Here is a 27,614-nt window from a genome sequence, read left to right on the forward strand (position 1 = left end):
GTTAGTGGTGTGTGTTAGTGGGGTGCCAGTGTGTTAGTGGTGTGTGTTAGAGGTGTGTGTTAGTGGTGTGTGTTAGTGGTGTGTGTTAGAGGTGTGTGTTAGTGGTGTGTTATTGGTGTGTGTTAGAGGTGTGTGTTAGTGGTGTGTGTTAGTGGGGTGCCAGTGTGTTAGTGGTGTGTGTTCAGGGCCGCTTTAAGGGGGGGCTAGCTGGGGCGGTGGCACAGGGCCTCGCGCTTTGGAGGGCCTCGCGTGAGGCAGGGTAAAAAATAAAATAACATTTTTATTTTTTATTTATTTTTTGGTACCCTGGCTGGCGAGGCCCTCCAAAGCGCCAGGCAAGGGACCATATTATTATTTTTGCCTTTAATACATTTCTAAATGTTCACACATGTGATAATCATAGTCAATCATACATCTAAAATCTAGCATACCTGTAGGACAGGGAGATTCTTAGGAACAGAAAAAAGTATTTTCCCCCTATGACACCTTACGTGAAACGTGAAAAGAATTTTTGGGCGCGCGTTGACACTTGTTGTGCATAGTGACTGCTTAGTGCAACGGACAAAATGCAGAGGGAACGAGACCGAGGAAGAAAATGTTAATCGGGTGCTGAAAAAAGAAATACAAATAAAAGAAAGGAAGGCTTCAGGGCCTCGCTTAGAGGTTCGTTCGAAACATTTCTAAAAACAAGTGAGGCTCCCGTTAGCACCGAAGAAGCTAACGTTACTGCTAGCACTAGCAATGCTAGTAGTAGCACGGCACAGCCCCCCCCTGAGAGGCAAAGATGATGTCTCTGAGGTGGAGGAGGACAACAGCTACACCGGCAGCAGTGGGGCTGCCCAGCCCCAGGTGATGATGGTCAGGAGTGGCGAAGTAGAGGATACGGAGGCGGAAGATGGAGCTACTCAGAGCAGCAGCAGGGCTGAGAGTGATGGAACGCAAGACGAGCCTACGGTGTTAGATATGTCATGTATGATGATCCTGGTAAATTGGCCGGTACATATGGACTCTACAGTTACAGATGTGATCATTAGAAGAGGTCCCCCAAAGATGAAACCTGGATTTAGTTATCCTAAAAATAATGAGAACAGGAACTTTAGTGAAACTTTATTTCTCCGAAAACTACCAAATGGGGAAAAAATTGAAAGAAAGTGGCTTGTGTACTCTCAAAAACGGGACATGTCTTTTTGCTTTTGCTGTAAGCTTTTCAACATAAAGGATAGGCCTACATGGTGAGTAACATCTCTATTCATGTCAATAATGGCTTGTGCGTATTTAATGTTGGGTATGATGACTGCTTTATCCTAAATCCTAATCCTTTACGAGTATAAAAGGTTTGAAATGAAACAAACATGGTTGTAAACTATCTAAATAAGTAGATATGCTATTGTCTATCAGCACAGCATGTGAGCGCATTTCTTGCAATATATCGTTGCGTGCGTGTCGCGCGGTTATAACAGTAGCCTACATCATTATAAAAGTACACTTTTTTTTTTTTTAAAGGCCTCGCAAATCTGACTTCGCACAGGGCCTCGCATATCTCCCAAGCGGCCCTGTGTGTGTTAGAGGTGTGTGTTAGTGGTGTGTGTTAGTGGTGTGTGTTAGAGGTGTGTGTTAGTGGTGGGTGTTAGAGAGGTGTGTTAGTGGTGTGTGTTAGTGGTGTGTGTTAGTGGTGTGTTAGTGGTGTGTGTTAGTGGGATGTGTGTTAGTGGTGTGTTAGTGGTGTGTGTTAGTGGTGTGTGTTAGTGGTGTGTTAGTGGGGTGTTAGTGGTGTGTGTTAGAGGTGTGTGTTAGTGGTGTGTGTTAGTGGTGTGTGTTAGTGGTGTGTTAGTGGTGTGTGTTAGTGGTGTGTGTTAGAGGTGTGTGTTAGTGGTGGGTGTTAGTGGGGTGTGTTAGTGGTGGGTGTTAGAGAGGTGTGTTAGTGGTGTGTGTTAGTGGTGTGTGTTAGTGGGATGTGTGTTAGTGGTGTGTGTTAGTGGTGTGTGTTAGTGGTGTGTTAGTGGGGTGTTAGTGGTGTGTGTTAGAGGTGTGTGTTAGTGGTGTGTGTTAGTGGTGTGTGTTAGTGGGGTGTGTTAGTGGTGTGTTAGTGGTGTGTGTTAGTGGTGTGTGTTAGAGGTGTGTGTTAGTGGGGTGATAGTGATGTGTGTTAGTGGTTTGTTAGTGGGGTGTGTTAGTGGTGTGTTAGTGGTGTGTGATAGTGGGGTGTGATAGTGGGGTGTGTTAGTGGTGTGTGTTAGTGGGGTGTGTTAGTGGTGTGTGTTAGTGGTGTGTGTTAGTGGTGTGTGTTAGTGGGGTGTGTTAGTGGTTTGTGATAGTGGTGTGTTAGTGGTGTGTGTTAGTGGTGTGTGTTAGTGGGGTGTGATAGTGGTGTGTGTTAGTGGTTTGTTAGTGGGGTGTGTGATAGTGGTGTGTGATAGTGGTGTGTGTTAGTGGTGTGTGTTAGTGGTGTGTGTTAGTGGGGTGTGTTAGTGGTGTGTTAGTGGGGTGTGTTAGTGGTGTGTGTTAGTGGTGTGTGTTAGTGGTGTGTGATAGTGGTGTGTGTTAGTGGTGTGTGTTAGTGGTGTTTGTTAGTGGGGTGTGATAGTGGTGTGTGTTAGTGGTTTGTTAGTGGGGTGTGTTAGTGGTGTGTTAGTGGTGTGTGATAGTGGTGTGTGTTAGTGGGGTGTGTTAGTGGTGTGTGTTAGTGGTGTGTGATAGTGGTGTGTGTTAGTGGTGTGTTAGTGGTGTGTTAGTGGTGTGTGATAGTGGTGTGTGTTAGTGGTGTGTGTTAGTGGTGTGTTAGTGGTGTGTGTTAGTGGTGTGTGTTAGTGGTGTGTTAGTGGTGTGTGATAGTGGTGTGTGTTAGTGGTGTGTGTTAGTGGTGTGTTAGTGGTGTGTGTTAGTGGTGTGTGTTAGTGGTGTGTTAGTGGTGTGTGATAGTGGTGTGTGTTAGTGGTGTGTGTTTGTGGTGTGTAAGTGGTGTGTGATAGTGGTGTGTGTTAGTGGTGTGTGTTAGTGGGGTGTGTTAGTGGGGTGTGTTAGTGGTGTGTTAGTGGTGTGTGTTAGTGGGGTGTGTTAGTGGTGTGTTAGTGGGGTTTGTTAGTGGGGTGTTAGAGGTGTGTGTTAGTGGTGTGTGTTAGTGGTGTGTGTTAGTGGTGTGTGTTAGTGGTGTGTGTTAGTGATGTGTGTTAGTGGGGTGTTAGAGGTATGTGTTAGTGGGGTGTTAGAGGTGTGTGATAGTGTTGTGTGTTAGTGGGGTGTTAGAGGTGTTTGTTAGTGGGGTGTTAGTGGTGTGTGTTAGTGGTGTGTGTTCATGGGGTGTTAGAGGTGTGTGATAGTGGTGTGTGTTAGTGGTGTGTTAGTGGGGTGTTAGAGGTGTGTGTTAGTGGGGTGTTAGTGGTGGGTGTTAGTGGTGTGTGTTAGTGGGGTGTGTTAGTGGGGTGTTAGTGGGGTGTGTTAGTGGTGTGTGATAGTGGGGTGTTAGAGGTGTGTGTTAGTTGGTCAGTCTTATTTCTTCATTTTGAGCTTTTTTATGTTGTTTCTCCAATCCTCCAAATGTGACAATGTCATTACACTGACCCTGAGAGACGGGGACAAACCCTCTCACTCAGTGACATTGTTTCTGCTTCTGTCTCTGTGTCTGTCTGCATTCTGTCTCTGTGTCTCATTCTGTGTCTGAGTCAGTCTTCATTCTGTTTCTGAGTCAGTCTGCATTCTGTCTGTGTGTCAGTCTTCATTCTGTCTCTGTGTCAGTCTTCATTCTGTCTCTGTGTCAGTCTTCATTCTGTCTCTGTGTCAGTCTTCATTCTGTCTCTGTGTCAGTCTTCAGACGTGCAGTGTTTCATTTGATTTCTACCAGGGTTGCCAATTGAGCCAGTTGCTCATGCTCTCAGACTTCACTTTCACAGGGCTTCACTGCTATTCTGCCCGGTTATTAACAGAGATGTAGAACGTTGTTTTCTGACAACATCGGTTTTGGGCTAGTTTTTGGTGGATTTAGCGGTTTTTAGACTGTGGTTAGGCTGGAAATTGTCAATCCCATCTGGCAACCCTGATTTCTACCTCTTCTCCCTCTCTCTCTTTCCCTTATCTCTACCTCCTCTCTCCCCCCCCTCCCCCTCTCTTTCTCCCCCTTCTTCTCTCTCTCTCTCCCCCCTCCCTCTCCTCCCACCCGCTCTCTCTCTCTCTCTCTCCCCCCTCCCCACCCCCTCTCTTTCTCCCCCCTCCCCCTCTCTCTGTTCCCCCTCCCCACCTCCCTCTCTTCTTGTGCAGTGTTGGTGAAAGGCCAGGTCACTACTAAGTACTACCGCATGCTGTCCAAGCACGGAGGCTGGGTGTGGGTGCAGAGCTACGCCACCATCGTCCACAACAGCCGCTCCTCCAGACCTCACTGCATCGTCAGCGTCAACTACGTCCTCACGTGAGTCCCTGACCTTTAACCTTTCACCTTTCACCCACAATCAGGAGGTGAAATGCCCACCTGGTCAAATGTACAGTATGTGCCGATTTTGTAAATGCCTGTGTAATAGCCCTTTGTGTGTGTACGTGTGTGTGTGTGTGCCTGTGTGTGTGTGTGTGTATGTGTGTGTGTGCCTGTGTGTGTGTGTGTGTGTGTGTGTGTGTATGTGCCTGTGTGTGTGTGTGCCTGTTTGTGTGTGTGTGTCTGTGTGTGTGTGTGTGTATGTGCGTGTGTGTGTGCGTGTGTGTGAGTGTGTGCGTCTGTGCACACTCGCATGCGTGTGCGTGTATGCGTATGTGCATGTGCGTGTGCGTATGTGCATGTGCGTGTGTGTGTGTGTGTGCATGTGTGTGTGAGTGTGTGTGTGTGTGTGTGTGTGTGGTACTAATCTAAACTGTCCTGTGCTGTGTACATGCATGTGTATGTTGTTCTACAGGGACGTGGAGTATAAAGATCTGCAGATGTCTCAGGAGCAGAGCAGAGCGACCAAGCCTGCCCTGGCCCCCTCTCAGGACCCCCGCAAACAGCTCAAAACCAAAGCAGTCAAGATCAAGACCAAACTCAAAACAGCCCCCTACCCCCCGGTACTGAGACCCACACACCACACTAAGATTCATTACTATTACATTAACTATGATGACTATATCTTCCAGCTTGGAAACAGTATGAATAGTTTTGAACAAATGTTTATTATCACCTTGAACTTTGAGAGTATGGAAATGTACATGAGCTGCTAGGAAAGATCAAAGATGCTTAAGATAAGGGTTAGGTAAGGGTTAGTTTCAGGGTTAGGTAAGGGTTATGTAAAGGTTAGGTAAGGGTTAGGTAAGGGTTAGTTTCAGGGTTAGGTAAGGGTTATGTAAGGGTTAGGTAAGGGTTAGGTAAGGGTTAGTTTCAGGGTTAGGTAAGGGTTAGGTAAGGGTTAGTTTCAGGGTTAGGTAAGGGTTAGGTAAGGGTTAAGTTCAGGGTTAGGTAAGGGTTAGGTAAGGGTTAGGTATAGGTTAGGTAAGGGTGTGGGTTAGGTTAGGGTTAGGTAAGGGTAAGGTAAGGGTTAGGTAAAGGTTAAGTTCATGGTTAGGTAAGAGTTAGGTTTAGGGTTATGTAAGGGTTATGTAAGGGTTAAGTAAGGGTTAGGTAAGGGTTAGGTAAGAGTTAAGTTCAGGGTTAGGTAGGGTTAAGTTTAGGGTTAGGTAAGGGTTAGGTAAGGTTTTATGTAAGGGTTAAGTTTAGGGTTAGGTAAGGGTTAGGTAAGGGTTAGGTAAGGGTTAAGTTTAGGGTTAGGTTTAGGGTTATGTAAGGGTTAAGATCAGGGTTAGGTAAGGGTTAGGTAAGGGTTAAGATCAGGGTTAGGTAAGGGTTAGGTAAGGTTTAGGTAAGGGTTAGCCATAGGGTTGTCACCATAATCATCACAGCAAAGAGTCTGAGGCTGAAACAACTTCCCACTCTCTCTATGACCCGTCTATGACCTGTCTATGACACGTCTATGACACATCTATGACACGTCTATGACAGAACACAATTCGGTTGTTAAGTCGTGACGTGTTTCCGGATCCAAAGTTGGCTGAGGCGCTGTCTTCGAAATGCCTCAGTAATAATAATAATTCATTATATTTATATAGCGCTTCTCCTGTCATTCTACCGCTGTAGTACACTGGTACTATGGTGCAGGGAATTTCTGATTTGGACCCGGAAATTGCTAAACGTCACGTTTGACGTCAGACTTAACAACAGCATAGCAGCGGTCTCACATCTTCTCGTCTCTCCCCCCCAGCCCAGCAGCTCCTTCCACCCAGAGAAGCTGGACTGGAAGGAGAGCCCCCCCTACCCCCTGACCTCCTGTCAGGAGCAGAGCCCCGTCCCGGAGGCTGGAGAGGCCCACTGCAGCGCCCCCCCCTACGGCCTCCCCTTCCCCTACCCGTACGGACACGCCGCGCACCCGGATCCCCAGAGGAGGCTGAGGCCAGTCCAGAGCTCCCCCTCGCCCTCACCCTCCTCCCCCGGCCAGGCGGCCCGTCATCTCCTCAACTCCTTGCAGGGGAGAGGAGGGGGAGGGGGAGGGGGCGAGGGGCGCTGGAGCTGTGCCAACCCCAAAGCCCACTACTCTCTCAGCCCGTCCGCCGGACCCTGTGCTGCCTCCACTGCCGCTGCCTACCCAGGTACCCCTAACCCTAACCCTACCCAGGTACCCCTAACCCTAACCCTACCCAGGTACCCCTAACCCTAACCCTACCCAGGTACCCCTAACCCTAACCCTACCCAGGTACCCCTAACCCTAACCCTACCCAGGTACCCTGCAGACTGAACATCCATGAAGCTGCTCTCCTGGAAGATAATCCACTGGGAGCCAGCGGAGGTTTTTGGAGGATTGGAGTGATGTGGAGTGATGTGGAGTGATGTGGGGTGATGTGGAGTGATGTGGGGTGATGTGGAGTGATGTGGGGTGATGTGGAGTGATGTGGAGTGGGTTCTAGTGAGCAGGCGGGCAGCTGAGCTCTGAACATTGGAGTCTGTTGAGGACCGGTGTTATTCCAAAAGATAAATGCCTCCTGAGTTTGTTTAGTTCAACTGTCTTATCACATTGTGGGGGGGGGGGGGGATTCCATCAACGTCGCTAAAGGACAATCCAGGTTTATTTTGATAAATCCTGCGAAAAAATAAATAAATCCAGCCTTATTTTGTAACAAAGTATTTGTAAACAAAAACTGTACAGCTAAAACACAGTTGACAATCATGTTGATCCTATGGAGGGTCAGCCTGTGTATCCATAGGTCCACAGTACCATGTCTCACACCCTGTACCTCAGCTGTTTACCCCAAAAGAGTGGCGGGGGGAGGCGGACTGACCACTTTGTTATTGTTTGAATCCCAGATTGCCCCTTTAACTCTCTCAAATTAACCAAAATGAATCCAAAATAACTTTTCACTTACCTCAAAAGCTCCCCTCAGCTCACTGAGCTCACACGTTGAGGATATAAGACATTCAAACTGAGCTGGTTTGTCTGAGGGTGGCGTGGCATGCTGTAAACCCCCATGTCTGCTGCACCGCTCAGGTCCGCCTTCCCCTGATGTCACTGACTCACTCTCAACGTAGCGTTTTAGCTTCAAAAATCAACGTAGCGTTTTAGCTTCGGGTTTCACTGTAGCGTGTTAGCTTCGTAGCTTAGCTAACGTTTTCTCCTGTGGGTCTCTGTGGGTCTCAACGTTGCATTTCCTTTCTCTGCAGCGGGCCCCGTGGCGAGCAGGAGGTACCCCACCGAGCCCCTCCATGACGGCTTCTCCAGCTGCTCGACCCTGCGCTCCAACAGCAGGTTCAAGGAGGAGCCCTACGAGCATCACACGCTTGGCCAGAGCAAGACTGCTGAGGGCTGCCTCCACCCTCAGCCACAGGTCACTAAAGAGGACAGCAAACTGCTGTTCAGCCGAGACACCCTCCACAAGGCCTCCGGAGGTGGTGGTGGTGGAGGTGGATGCCTAGGGGGGGAGAAGCCGGTGTCCTGCCCCCTGCTGAGTGGCTCGGTGCTGGGGAGGGCCAGCTGTGAGCAGGCCCGGTCCCTCCACGGCCTCGGGCAGACCTTGCCTATGCAGGTGGTGCTGGAGCAGCGGAGGAGGCTGTGTATGATGGAAGCCCCCTACGGCCACAGCAGCGGCCCCCTGGAGTACACTAACAGCAACGGGGAGCAGGGGACCCCCAAGCTGCTGGAGCCTGAGGCGGGGGAGGAGGAGAGGAGGATGTGGATGGGGATGGGGGTTGGGATGGGGGTGGGGGTGGGGGTGGGGGTGGGCCTGCCAGCCCAGGCCCCTTACGTGTCTCTGAACCTCCACCATGTCTTAGCCAAACATGGCTCCTTCCAGGCCCCGCCTTACGGCTCACTGGGCCATTTGACAGACAGTTACGGTTACCGCGGTGACGAGATGGGCTCCTATGGCTACAAAAGCCAGAGCCCCGCCTCCAGCTCCTCCCCCGAGACCCACAGAGAGATCCCTCATTACATCGGCACGTCTGTCATCATCACCAACGAGAGGTGACACAGCCCCCAGGGGTCAAAGGTCAAGAGGGACGGACTCTTCGGTCTCAAGCGCTGAGAATTCAGCAGAAATGAGGAAACCCAGACCGTGGCTAGAAGCTGTATCCGTGACGACAGTGTGTCACTGTGTCAGACGTAGGAGACGGCACTTCCTGTTAGACACGTCCACATCTGGACCTTTGTATCTGTTGTAGACAGATGTTTTGTACACAGATACACCAATGTCCGTCTCCTCTAAGGAGCAGCAAGTAATTTCAGGTTTCTTGAATATATTCTATTTTTGCATACCGTTTAGCCAGTAGCATAATGTAATGCATTGCCATTTGCCACTTTGCCATTTTAGTTCAAAGCCATTTCTTTTGATAAAATGTCAAGCACCTTTCAGCCATACTGGGCCGAATCCTTACTTGAGAAACATGAGGGAAAATGTATGTGTAAATGAGACATTTTCGCGACCATTTTGAATTATGCACACAGATTCTGAGTTGGGATTCAGGTTACAATGTATAATTTGAGCTACCAGTTGCCTGTTAAGAATACAACCCTAACTGCGTGATTCATAGAGGTACCAAGACAAAAGACCTAAGCAAGAGACTCCAGAATGAAACTTTAAAAAATGCAGCATTTTTGATTGAATGAAGCATGATTTCAACCCAATTTGCAAGCCTGTTCAAGTGCAATCTTCAGTATGTGCTGCAACTGCTTGCCTATTAAGGCACTTCTTATTTCTGTTAAGGTGAAATCAGAAGGAGTAGATATACAGTCATATATCTCATCTCAAAGCAGTCATTCCTCACCACATACTCAACTGAAAACAATTATGGTTTAAAAGAAACTAAAAACAACTTCCTTCCAAACATGACTAAGATTATCTGTTGCCCTCTATAAGCTAACATGACTCTATTTGGTCTATTGTATGAATTTGACCTATGGCAGAGATCAGAAACGTAATGTGTATATTTATTCTTGTAAAACACATAGCAGCTTGCTTATTTATGATGAAAATCAGGTTCTAACATGTATAATGAGAAAGATGTCGACTGCATTGGGACAAATTATATGGAATAAAAACATGGTAGTTTGCTTTCAATCTGAATAAACTATTAAAATGAAATGTCCTCCCAGGCAGTCATTTATCATTACTATTATGAGCTCTTCTTTATTCACAATAATGCATCACGGTGCATTAAGGTCTGGAGTCTTGACATTGCTTCGCTGTCAATCATATCAATTATCAGAATATGCAACATGTACAGTTAAAGGGTCTTCACTCTGTCGTTTTCTATAATATGTCCATCTAGTATACATCTAGTATACATCTAGTATAGTATCATCTAGTGTAGTGTAATCTTTCTCTCTATCTCTCTGTCTCTATAACAAAAGTTTGGACACACCTTTCAATGGTTTTTATTTATTTATGTATTATTTTCTACATTGTAGATTAATACTGAAGACATTAAAACTATGAAAGAACACATATGGAATTATGTAGTAAACAAAAACGTTTTTTTCTCTGATTGATGGAATGCCAAGAGTGTGCGAAGCTGTCATCAAAGCTAAAGGTGGCTACTTTGAAGAATCTAAAATATAAAACATTCTGGTTTGTTTAACACGTTTTTGTTTACTACATAATTCCATGTGTTCTTTCATAGTTTTGATGTATTCAGTATTAATCTACAATGTAGAAAAAAATAAAAAAAAATAAGCAAACCATTGAATGAGAAGGTGTGTCCAAACCTTTGACTGGTACTGTACATACATATATATATATATATATATATATATATATATATATATATATGCGGCCTCGTACCTACAACCGAATCACAGCCGTGCTGATATTCAGCACTCCCTCTTGTGTGATATTGATTAAACAGTAGTAGCATACATCTATACTTCTGCTTTCCTTCTTCTGACTTTCTTATGTTGTCAAGGGTCCACATCCTCATAGCTCATCCAATTGAGTACATTTTAAAGTCTAGCTTAAGATCAATAGTGTATCTGTGACATACTGCAGCGTACAAATAATAGAAAGTGACTGTTGAAGTATTTTATGTAGTTCAGAGATTATATGCAGAGAAGAGATAATGTAACTCACATGACACACACCTAAACTCACTGATTGTTTGCATAATTCTAAATGGACATGAAACGAAAAAAACCTGAATGTAAACACTTTTTACTTTTCACTCGGTCTCAAATTGCTTTACTATGTATGTAAATATACTCTGGTAAGCAATGCCTACACAACATTCTCTGCATAGGGTTTGTTTTGACAGCTACATGTAGCTTTTGTTCAAGGTCTCTCATCACAAGAGGGAACACGCCTAGAATAAATCACTCCCGATTCAACACACGGCTTAGGATCTTCCATACCCGCTCACAGGCAGAATATGAGAACCAGTAAACTAATACAACACTTACATCACAGAGCCCAGGATTACAGGAAACAATAATGCGTCTCACCAAGCTCTCAGACCACCGACATATTGCTTTCTCTATCCTAAATCCTTCACCTAACTTTGGATTATTTTCACTTATGGAATACAGGGGGTGTGACGGAATAGCACCGGCAGAATTTCAGGTCGCCATGGGAATAAACATAAACACCCAGGGCTCATAGAAGGCCTTCAGAACGGAGTGTCTCCAGGTTTTCTTCAAGAAAATATATCATATCTGAAGGTGAGCCAAAAGGCTCTGGTGTGTCCCTGGGGAGGCTGGGTTGAGATGTGGTCTTATGCAGCCAATATTAAAGAGGATAGATCCCTTTTGACCCCTGAGACCTGCCAATGAAATTGTTTAATAGGATATTGAGGAGGCTGCATTTATGGATCCAGAGGTAAGCTATTTGCTTAATGAACTTTGAAACTGCTGTAGGCCTGAGGACACCAGGAGCATTGTCTTCATTTCTCGCTAGTTGATGTTGTGTACACACGCAAACGCACGCACGCATGGACACAATCTCTCACTCTCTCTACTAAGGAATAGAAAGATGAGCTGCATCAACAAAGAGTAGCTGAAAGGAACCAAAATCCCCTTTGATCCACATCACCATAATGGAAGCCAATTCTTTTTCGACCACAACCGAAAACACGATTGCCTTTCCCTCTAAAAAGTAACTGTTTCAAACCAGAGCTGTAAAACATCGCTCAAAGTAGCCATTGTGAATGAATGGACAGCTAAACAGTCAGTGCTGCCGGTTTGGATCTCTAAAACATGAGAAGGAGGAATGAGCTTGTAATGAGGTGAGGGCAGCGTACAGTTTTGGAAGCGCGCGTGCATACTTTCATATTTTCATACTTTCATATTTTCACCTCATCTAGCAGAGCTGAGCTGCAGGCCAGAGGTGCTGAAGACAAATGAAGTGTCATTTTGGAGCCCTGGGATGAGCCCAACACAGCCCCCTCCAGCCCTCCTCCCTCCTACCCCTCCAGCCTCCCTCCTACCCCTCAGCCTCCCTCCTACCACTCCAGCCCTCCAGCCTCCCTCCCTCCTACCCCTCCAGCCTCCAACCCCCCTCAGCCATCCCCTACACCAGCCTGCCCCTCAACCCCCGGCCACCTGCACTCGAGCCTCTCCCACACCTCATCACTCCCCCACTAGGGGAATCTGCCCCCCTCCCAACCCCTTTCCCTCCACCACCAACACGTCACTGCTGGGCAGAGCTGGTCTCAATCAACTGTGGGGAGCTCATGTTTCTCTTCAGGACGGCAGAGGTTTTACATGAACAGATTCTCTAATGGAAGGTTCTGGGTACAAACACATTTTCTGAAGAAACATAAAACAGAACCAATCAAGGATGATTCCATTAGAATCAGACATAAATCTAACTAAGATACCACAAACAGACAACAAGACTCACATAACAGACAACATCAGACCTGTCCAGTAGCATGAAGCTGCTTTTAATGCTCTTACTGGAATGACAACTTAGTGTATAGATCAAAGATAACACCTTACAACTGCAACCAACAACCCTTCATCACATATGATTATATACTGTCATTATAGTGTGCTGATGATTGATATTAATTCTGTGTGTTATCAAAATATACACATCTTACAAATATTCATCTTATGTTAGACATTGCAGATCAACTGGAGTAGCAGTATATGAAACAAAACCAAAAAAGGAATCCTGCATGCTTGTCTAAAAAGTGACTAAATCCCAAAACGATTTCAATCTACGGTAATCCCCAAAATCATAAGTTAAGGCTTCCAAATGATTATTATATGAACTAATAATTCTTAAATTGTTCAGATTTCTATAACACAATGTAATAAATGACGGTAAAAGGACTTGGGTTATCCCAGTGCTCAGTCGTCACTAATGCTAAACAGCCCAGCCTCGGGGCAGCTTCTCTATTAAAATGTGCTTGCACTCAGTGAACACATTTGCATCTAAGTGTGCGCTCGCGCACTTAGCATCACAACGTCTTTAGGCAAATCAGATTTGGTACATTTTGAAGACAAGTGTTAGCATGTTTATTGCCCTCACGCAAACACCTCTGGGAACATAAATAGTGTTGTCGACAGCTAGCACTTAAGACTAGCACTTAAGATGCCTCTGAATGCAACATACAACTAAAACCTGTTACAAGGAATACTACACCACAAAAGAACATGTGCAGTACCATGTCTGTTTTGTAAAAAAAAAGAGAAAAAAAAAAGAATTAAATGACTAAAATCACTGCTTTTGGACAACTCTGATGTACAGTATGTGAATTTGGTGAATAACTGACTTTGTATTCTTCACAAGTATCATACAAAACATCATGTACATTAGCTGCCATCTACAAATTGATATAAAGCTACCCATGTAATCCAATAGATTATATCCCCACTTCACTTAACAGGTAATCATCAGCCATATTTAAAAAGCAACTACCTAGATACTTAAGGACTATCTTAACATAGGTTTGCTGATGCAAGTAAGAAAGAAGGTACAGGGGGGTATTTGTTTCGAGCTGATTGGTTATTAATTTATTTGTTAATTACTAGTCAACCCATCATTTAAACACTCACAAAGTAAGCCAGATTTGACATTGCTAACTCCAGCTACATAGGGGGACATCGGGCTAACGATCCTCCATAGTGCCAGGCGGGCAGCCCTGCCGGGGGTCTGTCAGGGTCCTAGCCTTGCTTGGTGACCACCAGGTTCCTCAGCATGTCGAAGGAGTTTCCGTCGGGCTGCACGGAGACCACGCCCTGCTCCTGGGACCGCACCTGCAGGAAGCCGTAGTCGTCCAGCCCCACCACCTCCGCCTCCGGCCCGTCCTCGCTCCACAGGTGCACCCAGGCCCCTCTGAGACAGGGAGAGGGACAGGCAGGGTTAGCACATCTCCCTGTATGTTTACATGTTATTTTGTGTCTGGGGGTGAGGGATGTTGTTGTTGTGTCTGGGTAACTGTAGCGAGGCTGTGGGAAGATTTTCTCCTTGAAGGACAATATTATATAATATCATGACCATCAGCATGACAATGTACAGCGCCGGCCGGGTGTGTATCATGGAGAAAATGAGGAGAGTAAGCACACATTTTCCCTGATTTTTTAATGTAGCAATATTTGGATTGCTATTAAATGACCAACAGCCTCCAGACACCAATCAGGACGTACTACAGGTTAAACAGACCAATAAGGACGTACTACAGGTTAAACACACCAATAAGGAGGTACTACAGGTTAAACACACCAATAAGGAGATACTACAGGTTAAACAGACCAATAAGGAGGTACTACAGGTTAAACACACCAATAAGGAGGTACTACAGGTTAAACACACCAATAAGGAGGTACTACAGGTTAAACACACCAATAAGGAGGTACTACAGGTTAAACAGACCAATAAGGAAGTACTACAGGTTAAACAGACCAATAAGGACGTACTACAGGTTAAACACACCAATAAGGAGGTACTACAGGTTAAACAGACCAATAAGGAGGTACTACAGGTTAAACAGACCAATAAGGAGGTACTACAGGTTAAACACACCAATAAGGACGTACTACAGGTTAAACACACCAATAAGGACGTACTACAGGTTAAACACACCAATAAGGAGGTACTACAGGTTAAACAGACCAATAAGGACGTACTACAGGTTAAACACACCAATAAGGAGGTACTACAGGTTAAACAGACCAATAAGGAGGTACTACAGGTTAAACAGACCAATAAGGACGTCCTACAGGTTAAACACACCAATAAGGACGTACTACAGGTTAAACAGACCAATAAGGAGGTACTACAGGTTAAACAGACCAATAGAGCCACTGCAGCTTGCTTACCCGTGAACCCATCTCTTGTAGTAGAGGGGCAGGACAGCCTGAGGCCCTCCCTCCTGGAAGGCGGAGATGAGCTGCTCCAGGGAGGAGAGCGTGCGGCCTAGCAGCTGGGAGGAGCTCAGGGCCTGCAGGCTGGACCCCCGCTCCCGGTTCTGCTGCCTCACCAGGTCGTTGATGCAGATGGTCGGGTTGCTGTTGCTGACGTTAAACGCGCATCCTGGAGAAAGAGAAGGCTAACAGATGTTCATGGGGGAGCCATTCTTTTTTTTAGCAGTCCCACTCATATTTTTCATTTTATTGACAGATACAGTAGAGATTTAGACAAGAAGGATGGGTGAGAGAGAGGAGGGATGACATGTGACATGTCCCCGGCCGGAATCGAACCTAGGACCCTGCGTTTACATGGTCAACGCTTAACCCGCTACGCCACCTAAGCGCCCCCTTGGGGGAGCCATTCTTAACCTTAAGAGAAACAGGAACACTTTTCTCAAGTTTCAAACTTTTCTCAACGTTTTTTTTGTTACGTCACATTACATAAATGTCAAATTCTTAGGCTTCGGATCCTGACATTGCATTGCAGCACAAGACACAGGGCATAATAAATCAAGCTTAATTCAAGATAAAAAAGTGTCAGTAGAACAGGACATAAGTGACAAAAAAGAATAGATATAATACAAGATAAGGTGGCATTAGTACAGGTGAGACCAGGTGAGTTTAGGGTTACTGTACGTGTACATGGGGATAGTCAGTTGTCTACAGTGGGCTTGTTCATGACATTGATGGCCTGGGGGAAGTAGCTGTTTGTTAATCTCTGAGTCTTGGCCCTGAGGCTCCAGAAGAGGCCTCATCTTTTGGCATCGGTTCAACAGGCTGGGGTTGGGGTGGCTGGGGTCTTTGATGATCCTCCAGGCTTTGCTGACACAGCGTTTGTCGTATATATCCAGGATGGAGGGAGGCTCACATCCAGGGAGGCGCTCGGCTGTCCGCACAACCCTCTGTAGCTCTGTGGTTGAGGGCAGTGCAGTTGCCGTGCCAGGCAGTGATGCACACAGTCAGTATACTCTCTAGTGCCCACCGGGTCTTGGACCCCATGCCAAACTTCTTTAACCATCTGAGGTGAAAGAGGCGCTGTAGCTCCCAGCCTTAGATGCCAGTCTATTTATGCTTTAGCATTGCTAATGGTTCTTGGTAGTGCTGCTTAATGCAGAGAAACCTGGCAAATGCCTCCCCAACCTGAGTTATAAAGCAACAGAACGGTCCTCACAGCCTCAACACAATCATAGAGAGAAGGATATGCTTGGTTGGGAGTAGGGATACAGTTAATCAAAAACAAGTTGAATTCGCTGACAAATTATAAGTATTTAATGATCCTAAAACTGTTTGTTATATTGAGTGGGCTCTTTAACACTTAAACTTTCGTAATATGAAAAAAAATATATATATATACTGTATACTGTATATTTAAGCAACTGCTGACATTGCTCCTCTCACTGCCTACCTGCTACGAGGATAGGCTATGTTGTGTAAAGTGCTATCGAGAGCGGATGTATCGGAGTAGTTTTACGAGTATGAGAACGGGGTACATGAGCACAGTATCGGGTACGAGTACTGGTATCGGTGCATCCCTAGTTGGGAGGAGAGAGGACATTAATTCCCCTACCAACTAAACTATGGTTTAAAGCTAGACCAGATGCTCCACTATGGCATCAATATAAACATAAGTCTCTTACCAATGAGAAGATGGAACATTGACCCCATGACTGTTGATGTCACCAGCACTCCACCAAGCTTCATGACGTTGCTGTAGTATATGTCATTAGGCCACTTCACCCTCAGGTCTATCTCCTACAAACAGATGCAAACACAGATTGATATACAAGTGGTAACTAGCAATAATAGATACATCATAACAGGATATCAACACAATTAATATAGAGAATATATAAGAATATAAGAATAAGAATAATATAACAATATAATATGTAATATGCCATTTAGCTGACGCTGTTATCCAAAGAGACTTACATTGTATTGAGTGTATACATTTTTCAGTATGTACACTCACTGAACACTTTATTAGGAACACTATACTAATACTGGGTAGGGCTTCCCTTTGCTCTCAAAACCGCCTCAATTCTTCGTGGCGTTGATTCCACAAGATGTTGGAAACATTCCTTTGAGGTTCTGGTCCATGATGACATGATTGCATCACGCATTTCCTGCAGATTGTTCCAGTGCACTTTCAAGCTGTGAATCTCCATTCTACCACATCCCAAAGGTGTTCTATTGGATTCAGATCTGGTGACTGGGAAGGCCACTGAAGAACACTGAACTCATTGTCATGTTCATGAAACCAGTTTGAGATTACTTTGTGGCCATGGAGGGATGCACATGGTCAGCAACAACACTCAAATGCCAAATGCTGTGGCATTCAAGCAATGATTGATTGGTTTAACGGGACCAAAGTGTGCTAAGAAAACATTCCCCACACTATTACATCACCTCAACCAGCTTGGAATGTTAAAAGGTGTTCCTAATAAAGTGTTCGGTCAGTGTATGGTCCCAGCAGGAAACAATTAGCACCATAATGTATCATATACACAAACAATGGCAGCATACAACATTATATTATGCTACAAATGTAAATAGTAAATATAGCAATACTGTACAAGCTTTAACAGAGAACGAAAGAATGAATAGTTAGACAGGCCCCATCTGTGAATCTAATCTGGAGAAGAAAAGGAATCGGTCCGAGGAATGAGTCCGTCTGTCTGGCTTTGAAGGTGAGGTTCTGCCTCATCTGCAGCACATCGTCTGAAGCAGCCACGGTGTCTGTTTTTATTTACCCATAATTCATGTCTTACATCGACAATGTCTTTGACAGGCCTACAGCACAGTACCTACAGCAAAACGCTCCAAATCCAACTGAACCTGGGCCTCTAGTCTTGATTAAGAGAAATGTTTACGCAAAGCGTTGGCTGTTATTTCTTTCACGGCCTGTAATACTTCCTGTGCCATGCTCTGGGTTGCTCTTTGTGACGGCTGAGTGGAAGGTGCGTGTAAACAACGGCACATTGTGAGACGTGTTTCTCATCAGAATCCCCCACACTGCAGTTCATGTTCCTACACACATAAATGAACAAGCCCACCTGACTGACAGAAAGCGACTGGGCAGGAGCTGAGAATAGGCCATACTTTAGAAGTCAATGCAGACTGTGGCGGGACACCATCTACAATAGATGCTTCATTAAAGTGACCTCTTGTCAATGTAAAACCAGAGCAGTGAGTGAGCTGCAGTTAAGAAGCTCTTTGATCAGTGTGTTTCGCCTCAGTGACTTCTACAGCATCCTCTCTGAGAACTGGGATGACCTCAACAGAACAAGATGAAGAGGCTTGGTGAAACCTGAAGCTGTTTAACTCAGGAACACTCACCACCACCTAGAGGGCCAAGGGTTTTATGTGGTGTTCTTTAATAGAATTGAATAAAGATATTTTTAAATTGTAGGAGGAAAAAAAACAACTTACATTAAAAAGATCTAGAAATGATGCAAACAACTATCAACATTTCATGACTTGAACATTCTAGAACATTCTAGTACAGCTGATTAACCCTACAAGCTGCTTTACACACACACACACACACACACACACACACACACACACACACACACACACACACACACACACACCAGTATCTGGTATGAACATTCTAGTACAGCTGATTAACCCTAACCCTACAAGCTGCTTTACACACACACACACACACACACACACACACACACACACACACACACACACACACACACACACACACACACACCCACACACACACACACCCACACACACACACACACACACACACACCAGTATCTGGTATGAACATTCTAGTACAGCTGATTAACCCTAAAGGCCAATGCACACGGCGTGCGATTTTGTCGCACGACAACATTCGATTGTCAATTCTTTTAATTATTTCAATTGGTGTGAATGGAGAATCGAATGTTGTCGTGCGCATCGCACGCCGTGTGCATTGTCTCATTCAAAACAATGGAACCTTTTGCATGAATGACTGCATCACTGCAGCGTGGCTGGGAGGAGCCAGCCTGTGGCCCTGCTGAGTTGTTCTAGAAGCCCAGGTTGTTCTAGAAGCCCAGGTTGTTCTAGAAGCCCAGGTTGTTCTAGAAGCCCAGGTGGTTCTAGAAGCCCAGGTTGTTCTGGAAGCCCAGGGTGTTTTGATAGCAGCCTCCAGCTGGTCTGCATTGTTGGGTCTGGTGTCTACCATGTTCCTCTTGACAAAACCCCATAGATGTTCATGAGCTGTAAGCCTTATTCATCATTAAAAAGGTCGCTTGAAATATTTAACTGTATGCGTAATGAATCTAGAATATATGAAAGTTTCACTGTTTTAATTAAATAACGAAAAATAATTTTCCACGATATTAAACATTTTTGAGATGCACCTGTATATATATATGTGTGTGTTAGGGGTGCAATGGTTCAGTTGGCCCACGGTTCGGTATTTTGGGTCACGGTTTTCGGTACGGTTCGGTTCAGAAACAAACGTTCCAGACCAACTCGACCTCTGACCAAAGGCCGCGTTCGAGGCATTCACGTGGACGCTCCGGCGCTCTCAGAGCTAATTTACGAACGCGGCCAAATTGATCTTCTCGCCATAAAGCTTAAGCGTACAGTGGGCTTCCTGTATAGATTTAAATCTTGCTTTTCCTTGGCTTCCAGAAAACGTCTTGTCTCCGCCCTTTTCCTTTCACAATTGGATTATGGTGATACAGTATATAGGTTTGCTTCTCTGTCCACTTTATCCAAGCTAGACCCCCTGTATCATTCGGTTCTAAGATACATCACCAATAGTGCCTTCAGGACCCATCACTGTACACTGTATAGTCTGGTTGGATGGCCATCTCATTCTGTCAGAAGGCTCCAACACTGGTACACTCTTGTGTTTAAAATCATCTCTGGCTTCTTACCGAATTATCTGGGCCTGAAGTTCATCCCTATACCGAGTGGCTCGGGTCTCAGGTCTCGTAGATGGCTACAATACAAGGTGCCACTTATCATGAACAATGTTGGAAGGGCAAGCTTGTCTTATTATGGCCCTTGGTCTTGGAATGACCTACAGACTACTTTTAAATTAGAGGCCCTTATTTCCATAAGTATCTCCAGGGTTAAAGCCCGATCGGAACCATGGATGAATTCGGACATTCTAAATGCTATGAAAGTCAGAGACCTAAAATGCTCTGAAGTTCAAAAATGCAAATCAAAATTAGTGAAACACTTAAACGAAGATCTCAAAACCCACTTTGAGAAAATTAAAAAACAATGCAACAAACTATGCAATCAGGTAATTACCATGACCAAATCTGCTAAGAAAAAATACCTCGATAACAAAATCGAAGAAAACTTAAACAAACCACGTGACCTTTGGAAGCTACTTAATAGCCAACTAGGTTGCAGTCAAAAACTCAAAACCAGGTCTACAAACATCAGCATAAAATCTGGAGATTCTCTCCTTACAGACAAGCTGGATGTGGCTAAGTGCTTAAACACTTTCTTTACAACCATAGCCACTAAATTAGTTAACAATCTACCACCCCACTCAGGGCGTTATGGTGTAGAGCACATCCGTGCGTTCTACAATAAACTGGGTGTACGCAAAGATGATTTTAAACTCTCCATGGTGTCAAACGATGAGGTGTTTAAAAAACTGGGCGCTCTACACTCAGAAAAGGCCACGGGCCATGACAATATTCCAGCCAGATTTCTAAAAGACTCAGCTGCCTCCATTACCCCAATCATCACCCACATAATAAACCTCTCCATCAAACAGGGACACGTCCCCCTTGACTTTAAAATAGCAAGGGTAACCCCACTGTATAAAAAAGGAAGCAAATTAGACCCAGGCAACTACCGACCTGTTTCTATTCTTAATTCCATCTCGAAACTTATGGAAAAAATAGTTTATGAACAGGTTGATAGGTACCTTACCGAAAAAAATCTGATGTATGAATTTCAATCAGGATTCAGAACATCCCATTCCACTGACACATGCCTTCTCTATTTGAACGACCACATCAACCATGAGGTGGACTCGGGCAAGTACTGCGGCATGGTCATGCTGGACCTCCAGAAGGCCTTCGACACAGTAGATCACCACATATTGTTAGATAAACTGAAAGCAATTGGGTTCGATAGAACATCGGTGAGCTGGATGCAATCCTACTTAGAGGGGAGGGAACAGGTGGTTAGTGTGAACGGAACACTGTCCCCCCCCCTCCCAGTGACCTGCGGCGTTCCACAAGGAAGCATATTGGGACCTTTACTGTTCCTAATATATGTGAATGACATGTCATCAGCATGTGATTGCAATTTGTTCCTGTTCGCGGATGACTCAGCTCTGCTGGTCTCTGACAGGGACATATTGCAGGTGGAAAAAGCGCTAAGCACTGAACTGAGTAGAATCTGCATCTGGCTAGCTGACAATAAACTATCAATACACCTAGGTAAAACTGAAACCATCCTATATGGATCCCCATCTAAACTCAGAAAGGCTGTAAATTTCAAAATAAAAGTGGGTAACATTAATATCACAAGAAAAGAGGATATTACATACCTGGGCTCCATCTTAGAGGCAAATCTTTCCGGAGATAAAATGGCAGCAAAAGTAATCAAAAAAGTGAACCATAGAACTAGATTATTGTACAGGATATCCTCACTTGTCAGTAAAAACACACTGAGGACCCTATCAGGAGCTCTCATTCAATGTCACTTCGACTATGCCGTAACATCATGGTACTATAGAACCACAAAGGCCCAAAAAACAAGACTCCAGACAGCCCAAAATAAACTGGTTAGGCTTTTGCTAGGCCTCAACCCTAGGACACATCTAACCGCTGCTCATTTTTTGAGCCTTGATTGGCTACGAGTAGTTGACAGAGTGCAGCAGCTTGCACTGGGCCTGGTCTTCAAGATACGCTACACCACAAAGACACCCAAGTACCTGTCAACATACTTCCAAAAAGTGAACAACGTCCACACATACAATACCAGAGGAAGCTCCACGAACCACGTTCAACCGCGTTGCACCACAAACAAGGGGTTAAACTCGTTTGCAAACTATGCAGTAAAAATGTGGAACGCCCTTCCTATAATCTTAAAGGAGTGCAAAACACTGCCCACCTTCAAAACCACTCTCAAAAAACATTTACAGGAGGCTGCAATCCGTAACTGGACCCTCTAAATCAAAAATTAGATTAAAAGACCCGAACTACCCACTGTACATACTTTGTGTTTTGTCCCCCGCCCCCACCTGTGGTGTATGTCCCCACCTGTCCTACCCGCTGTACATACCTAATGTTTTGTTATATTGTTCTTCCCATGATGGATGTATGTTTATCTTGTAGATAGTACTAGTTATTTGTCTGTATTATCTTGTAGATAGTACTAGTTTTTTTTGTCTGTCTTACATGTAACGATGAATTGAGAATCAAGGACCCCAATTGAAATAAGCCAGTGGCTTTCTTGGGTTTTTATCCTGTTAGTTGACCTTGTATGTAATATGTACTTTCATGTACCTACTCCTGCAAATCTTCTAATAAAGTTTTCAATCAATCAATCAATCAATCTTAAAGCGTAGATTAAAGGATGTGGTCACCGCTCGCTGTACCTGCTTTGGTTAGACTTCTCAATGTTTTAATCACCTTGTAAATACCCCTACCATTGTTTGTCTATTGTATTGTTGCCACTGTCTTATGTCCTGTCTTGTTATCTGAACTGTTTTTTTAAGCTACTATTTTGACCCTGTCTTGGCCAGGTCTCTCTTGTAAAAGAGGTTTTAATCTCAATGTGACTTCCTGGTAAAATAAAGGTAAAAAAATAAAAAAAAATAAAAAAAATAAAAACGAAAACGAAAAACGAAAACCGTCACGGTTCACTAGTGAATTGAGCCGTGGAACGCAAACCGTACCGTCCGTAAAAAAACCGAGAACCGTTGCACCCCTAGTGTGTGTACATATATATGTACACACACACGCACTCACAGGCCACTTCATTAGGTACACCTTGCTAATACCAGGTTGGACCCCCTCTTTTGCCTTCAGAACTGCCTTAATTCTTCGTGGCATATTCAACAAGGTGCTGGAAACATTCCTCAGAGATTTTGGTCCATATTGACATTATAACATCGCGCAGTTGCTGCAGATTTGTGCCAAGAAAATATCCCCCACACCATTACACCAGCACCACCATTTTCGCCCAGAGAACTGCCGCTCACTGGATATTTTCTCTTTTTCTGACCATCCTTTGTTACCCCTAGAGATGGTTGTGTGGGAAAATCCAAGTAGATCAGCACTTTCTGGAGTAGTTCTCCAGTAGCTGCAGTAGTAGTTGGTGGGTACCTCATATCCAGGCAGGGAGCGGACAGCCTCCACCACAGCCAGGGCCGACAGGTGCTGCAGGAAGGTGATCCTCTGGCCCAGTCTGGAGCTCACAGACACCTGCAGGCTCAGGGTGAACATGGCACAGCCTAGAGGACTCAGCCACACGTTCCCCCCGCGACCTGACAACACACACACACACACACACACACACACACATACACACGCACAGAGACACACACACACGCACAGAGACACAGAGACATAGACACACAGAGACACAGAGACACAGAGACACACACAGACACAGAGACACACACAGACACAGAGACACAGAGACACACAGAGACACAGAGAGACAGAGACACAGAGAGACAGAGACACAGAGACATAGAGAGACAGAGAGACAGAGACAGAGAGACAGACACACAGAGAGACAGAGAGACACAGAGACACAGAGAGACACAGAGAGACACACAGAGACACAGAGACACAGAGAGACAGAGACACAGAGACACACAGACACACAGAGAGATACAGAGACACAGAGACACAGAGACACAGAGAGACAGAGACACACAGAGAGACAGAGACACAGACACACAGAGAGACAGAGACACAGAGAGACAGAGACACAGAGACACACAGACACACAGAGAGACAGAGACACAGACACACAGAGAGACAGAGACACAGAGAGACAGAGAGACAGAGACACACAGAGACACACAGGCACACAGAGACACAGAGACACAGGCACACAGAGACACAGAGACACACAGAGACACAGAGAGACAGACACACAGAGACACAGAGAGACACAGAGACACAGAGAAACACAGAGACACAGAGACACAGATACACAGAGAGACAGAGACACAGACACACAGAGAGACAGAGACACAGAGAGACAGAGACAGAGACACAGAGAGACAGAGACACAGAGAGACAGAGACACAGAGAGACAAAGAGACAAAGACACAGAGAGACAGAGACAGACACACAGAGAGACAGAGACACAGAGACACAGAGAGACAGAGACACAGAGAGACAGAGACACATAGAGACAGAGACACAGAGACAGAGACACAGAGAGACAGAGACACAGAGAGACAGAGACACAGAGAGACAGAGACACAGAGAGACACAGAGACACAGAGAGACACAGACACACAGAGACACAGAGAGACAGAGAGACAGAGACACAGACACAGAGACACACAGAGACACAGAGACACAGAGAGACAGAGACACAGAGAGACACAGAGACACAGAGACACAGAGACACAGAGACACAGAGAGACAGAGAGACACAGAGACACAGAGAGACAGAGACACAGAGAAACAGACACACAGACACACAGAGACACAGAGAGACAGAGACACAGAGAGACACAGAGAGACAGACACACAGAGACACAGAGAGACAGAGAGGCAGAGAGACAGATACACAGAGACACAGAAAGACAGAGAGACAGAGAGACAGACACACAGAGACACAGAGAGACAGAGAGAGAGACACAGAGACACATCATAAAAGACACACAGAGACACAGACACACAGAGACACACAGGCACACAGAGACACAGAGAGACAGACACACAGAGACACAGAGAGACACAGAGACACAGAGAGAGACACACAGAGAGACAGAGACACAGACACACAGAGAGACAGAGAGACAGAGACACAGAGAGACAGAGACAGAGACACAGAGACACAGAGAGAGACACACAGAGACAGAGACACAGACACACAGAGAGACAGAGACACAGAGAGACAGAGAGACAGAGACACAGAGAGACAGAGAGACAGAGACACAGAGACACAGAGAGACAGAGAGAGAGACACAGAGACACAGAGAGACAGAGACACAGAGAGACAGAGACACAGAGAGACAGAGAGACAGAGACACAGAGAGACAGAGACACAGAGAGACAAAGAGACAAAGACACAGAGAGACAGAGACAGACACACAGAGAGACAGAGACACAGAGACACAGAGAGACAGAGACACAGAGAGACAGAGACACATAGAGACAGAGACACAGAGACAGAGACACAGAGAGACAGAGACACAGAGAGACAGAGACACAGAGAGACAGAGACACAGAGAGACACAGAGACACAGACACACAGAGACACAGAGAGACAGAGAGACAGAGACACAGACACAGAGACACACAGAGACACAGAGACACAGAGAGACAGAGACACAGAGAGACACAGAGACACAGAGACACAGAGACACAGAGACACAGAGAGACAGAGAGACACAGAGACACAGAGAGACAGAGACACAGAGAAACAGACACACAGACACACAGAGACACAGAGAGACAGAGACACAGAGACACAGAGAGACACAGAGAGACAGACACACAGAGACACAGAGAGACAGAGAGGCAGAGAGACAGATACACAGAGACACAGAAAGACAGAGAGACAGAGAGACAGACACACAGAGACACAGAGAGACAGAGAGAGAGACACAGAGACACATCATAAAAGACACACAGAGACACAGACACACAGAGACACACAGGCACACAGAGACACAGAGAGACAGACACACAGAGACACAGAGAGACACAGAGACACAGAGAGAGACACACAGAGAGACAGAGACACAGACACACAGAGAGACAGAGAGACAGAGAGACAGAGACACAGAGAGACAGAGACAGAGACACAGAGACACAGAGAGAGACACACAGAGAGACAGAGACACAGACACACAGAGAGACAGAGACACAGAGAGACAGAGAGACAGAGACACAGAGAGACAGAGACACAGAGACACAGAGAGACAGAGAGAGAGACACAGAGACACAGAGAGACAGAGACACAGAGAGACAGAGACACAGAGAGACAGAGAGACAGAGACACAGAGAGACAGAGACACAGAGAGACAGAGACACAGAGAGACACAGAGACAGAGAGACAGACACACAGAGACACAGAGAGACACAGAGACACAGACACACAGAGAGCCAGAGAGACACAGAGACACAGAGAGACACAGAGACACAGAGACACAGAGAGACAGAGAGACAGAGAGACACAGACACACAGAGAGACAGACACACAGAGACACAGAGACACAGAGAGACACAGAGACACAGAGAGACAGACACACAGAGAGACAGACACACAGAGAGACAAAGACACAGAGAGACAGAGACACAGAGACACACAGAGACACAGAGACAAACAGGCACACAGAGGCACACAGAGACACACAGAGACACAGAGAGACAGACACACAGAGACACAGAGACACAGATACACAGAGAGACAGAGACAAAGACACATAGAGAGACAGAGAGACAGAGACACAGAGAGACAGAGACACAGAGAGACAGACACACAGAGAGACAGAGAGACAGAGAGACAGAGAGACAGGGAGACAGAGACACAGAGACACAGAGAGACAGAGACACAGAGACACATAGAGACACAGAGACACAGAGAGACACAGAGACACAGAGAGACAGAGAGACAGAGACACAGAGACACAGAGAGACAGACACACAGACACACAGAGAGACAGAGACACAGAGAGACACAGAGACAGACACACAGAGACACAGAGAGACAGAGAGGCAGAGAGACACAGACACAGAGAGACAGATACACAGAAAGACAGAGAGACAGAGAGACAGAGAGACAGACACACAGAGACACAGAGAGACAGAGACACAGAGACAGAGAGACAGAGACACAGAGAAACAGAGACACAGAGAGACACAGAGACACAGAGGCACAGAGAGACACAGAGACACAGAGAGACAGAGAGACACAGAGACACAGACACACAGAGACACAGAGACACAGAGACACAGAGAGACAGACACACAGACACACAGAGACACAGAGAGACAGAGACACAGAGAGACACAGAGACACAGAGAGACAGACACACAGAGACACAGAGAGGCAGAGAGACAGATACACAGAGACACAGAAAGACAGAGAGACAGACACACAGAGACACAGAGAGACAGAGAGACAGAGAGAGAGACACAGAGACACATCATAAAAGACACACAGAGACACAGAGACACACAGGCACACAGAGACACAGAGAGACAGACACACAGAGACACAGAGACACAGAGAGACAGAGACACACAGAGAGACAGAGACACAGAGAGACAGAGACAGAGACACAGAGACACAGAGACACAGAGAGAGACACACAGAGAGACAGAGACACAGACACACAGAGAGACAGAGACACAGAGAGACAGAGAGACAGAGACACAGAGACACAGAGAGACAGAGACACAGAGAGACAGAGACACAGAGAGACAGAGACACAGAGAGACAGAGACACAGAGAGACAGAGACACAGAGACACAGAGAGACAGAGACACAGAGACAGAGAGACAGACACACAGAGAGACAGAGAGACACAGAGAGACACAGACACACAGAGACACAGAGACACAGAGAGACAGAGACACAGAGAGA

At 45.6% G+C, this 27,614-nt stretch overlaps 2 protein-coding genes across 2 annotated transcripts in view; one reads left to right on the top strand and one right to left on the bottom strand.

Moving 5' to 3' along the window:
• sim2 (SIM bHLH transcription factor 2) overlaps window positions 1-8,463 on the top strand; it is a gene marked incomplete at both ends in the record, with an annotated part of 54,730 nt that extends 46,267 nt beyond the window's left edge. The window contains 4 exons of the mRNA XM_080529338.1: window positions 4,252-4,399; window positions 4,875-5,022; window positions 6,210-6,594; window positions 7,661-8,463. Of these exons, the coding sequence (XP_080385464.1) occupies window positions 4,252-4,399; window positions 4,875-5,022; window positions 6,210-6,594; window positions 7,661-8,463 (1,484 nt within the window). The remainder of the gene's footprint in view (window positions 1-4,251; window positions 4,400-4,874; window positions 5,023-6,209; window positions 6,595-7,660) is intronic.
• A 3,915-nt stretch (window positions 8,464-12,378) lies between these two features.
• hlcs (holocarboxylase synthetase (biotin-(proprionyl-CoA-carboxylase (ATP-hydrolysing)) ligase)) overlaps window positions 12,379-27,614 on the bottom strand; it is a 75,998-nt gene continuing 60,762 nt past the window's right edge. The window contains exons 7-10 of the mRNA XM_080528691.1: window positions 23,159-23,319; window positions 16,478-16,592; window positions 14,751-14,964; window positions 12,379-13,767 (exon numbers count right to left, since the gene is read on the bottom strand). Coding sequence (XP_080384817.1) covers window positions 13,596-13,767; window positions 14,751-14,964; window positions 16,478-16,592; window positions 23,159-23,319 — 662 coding nt within the window. The 3' untranslated portion in view covers window positions 12,379-13,595. The remainder of the gene's footprint in view (window positions 13,768-14,750; window positions 14,965-16,477; window positions 16,593-23,158; window positions 23,320-27,614) is intronic.

Source organism: Nansenia antarctica, assembly GCF_963989245.1.
Source record: "Nansenia antarctica genome assembly, chromosome: 4".
NCBI lineage: Eukaryota > Metazoa > Chordata > Actinopteri > Argentiniformes > Microstomatidae > Nansenia > Nansenia antarctica.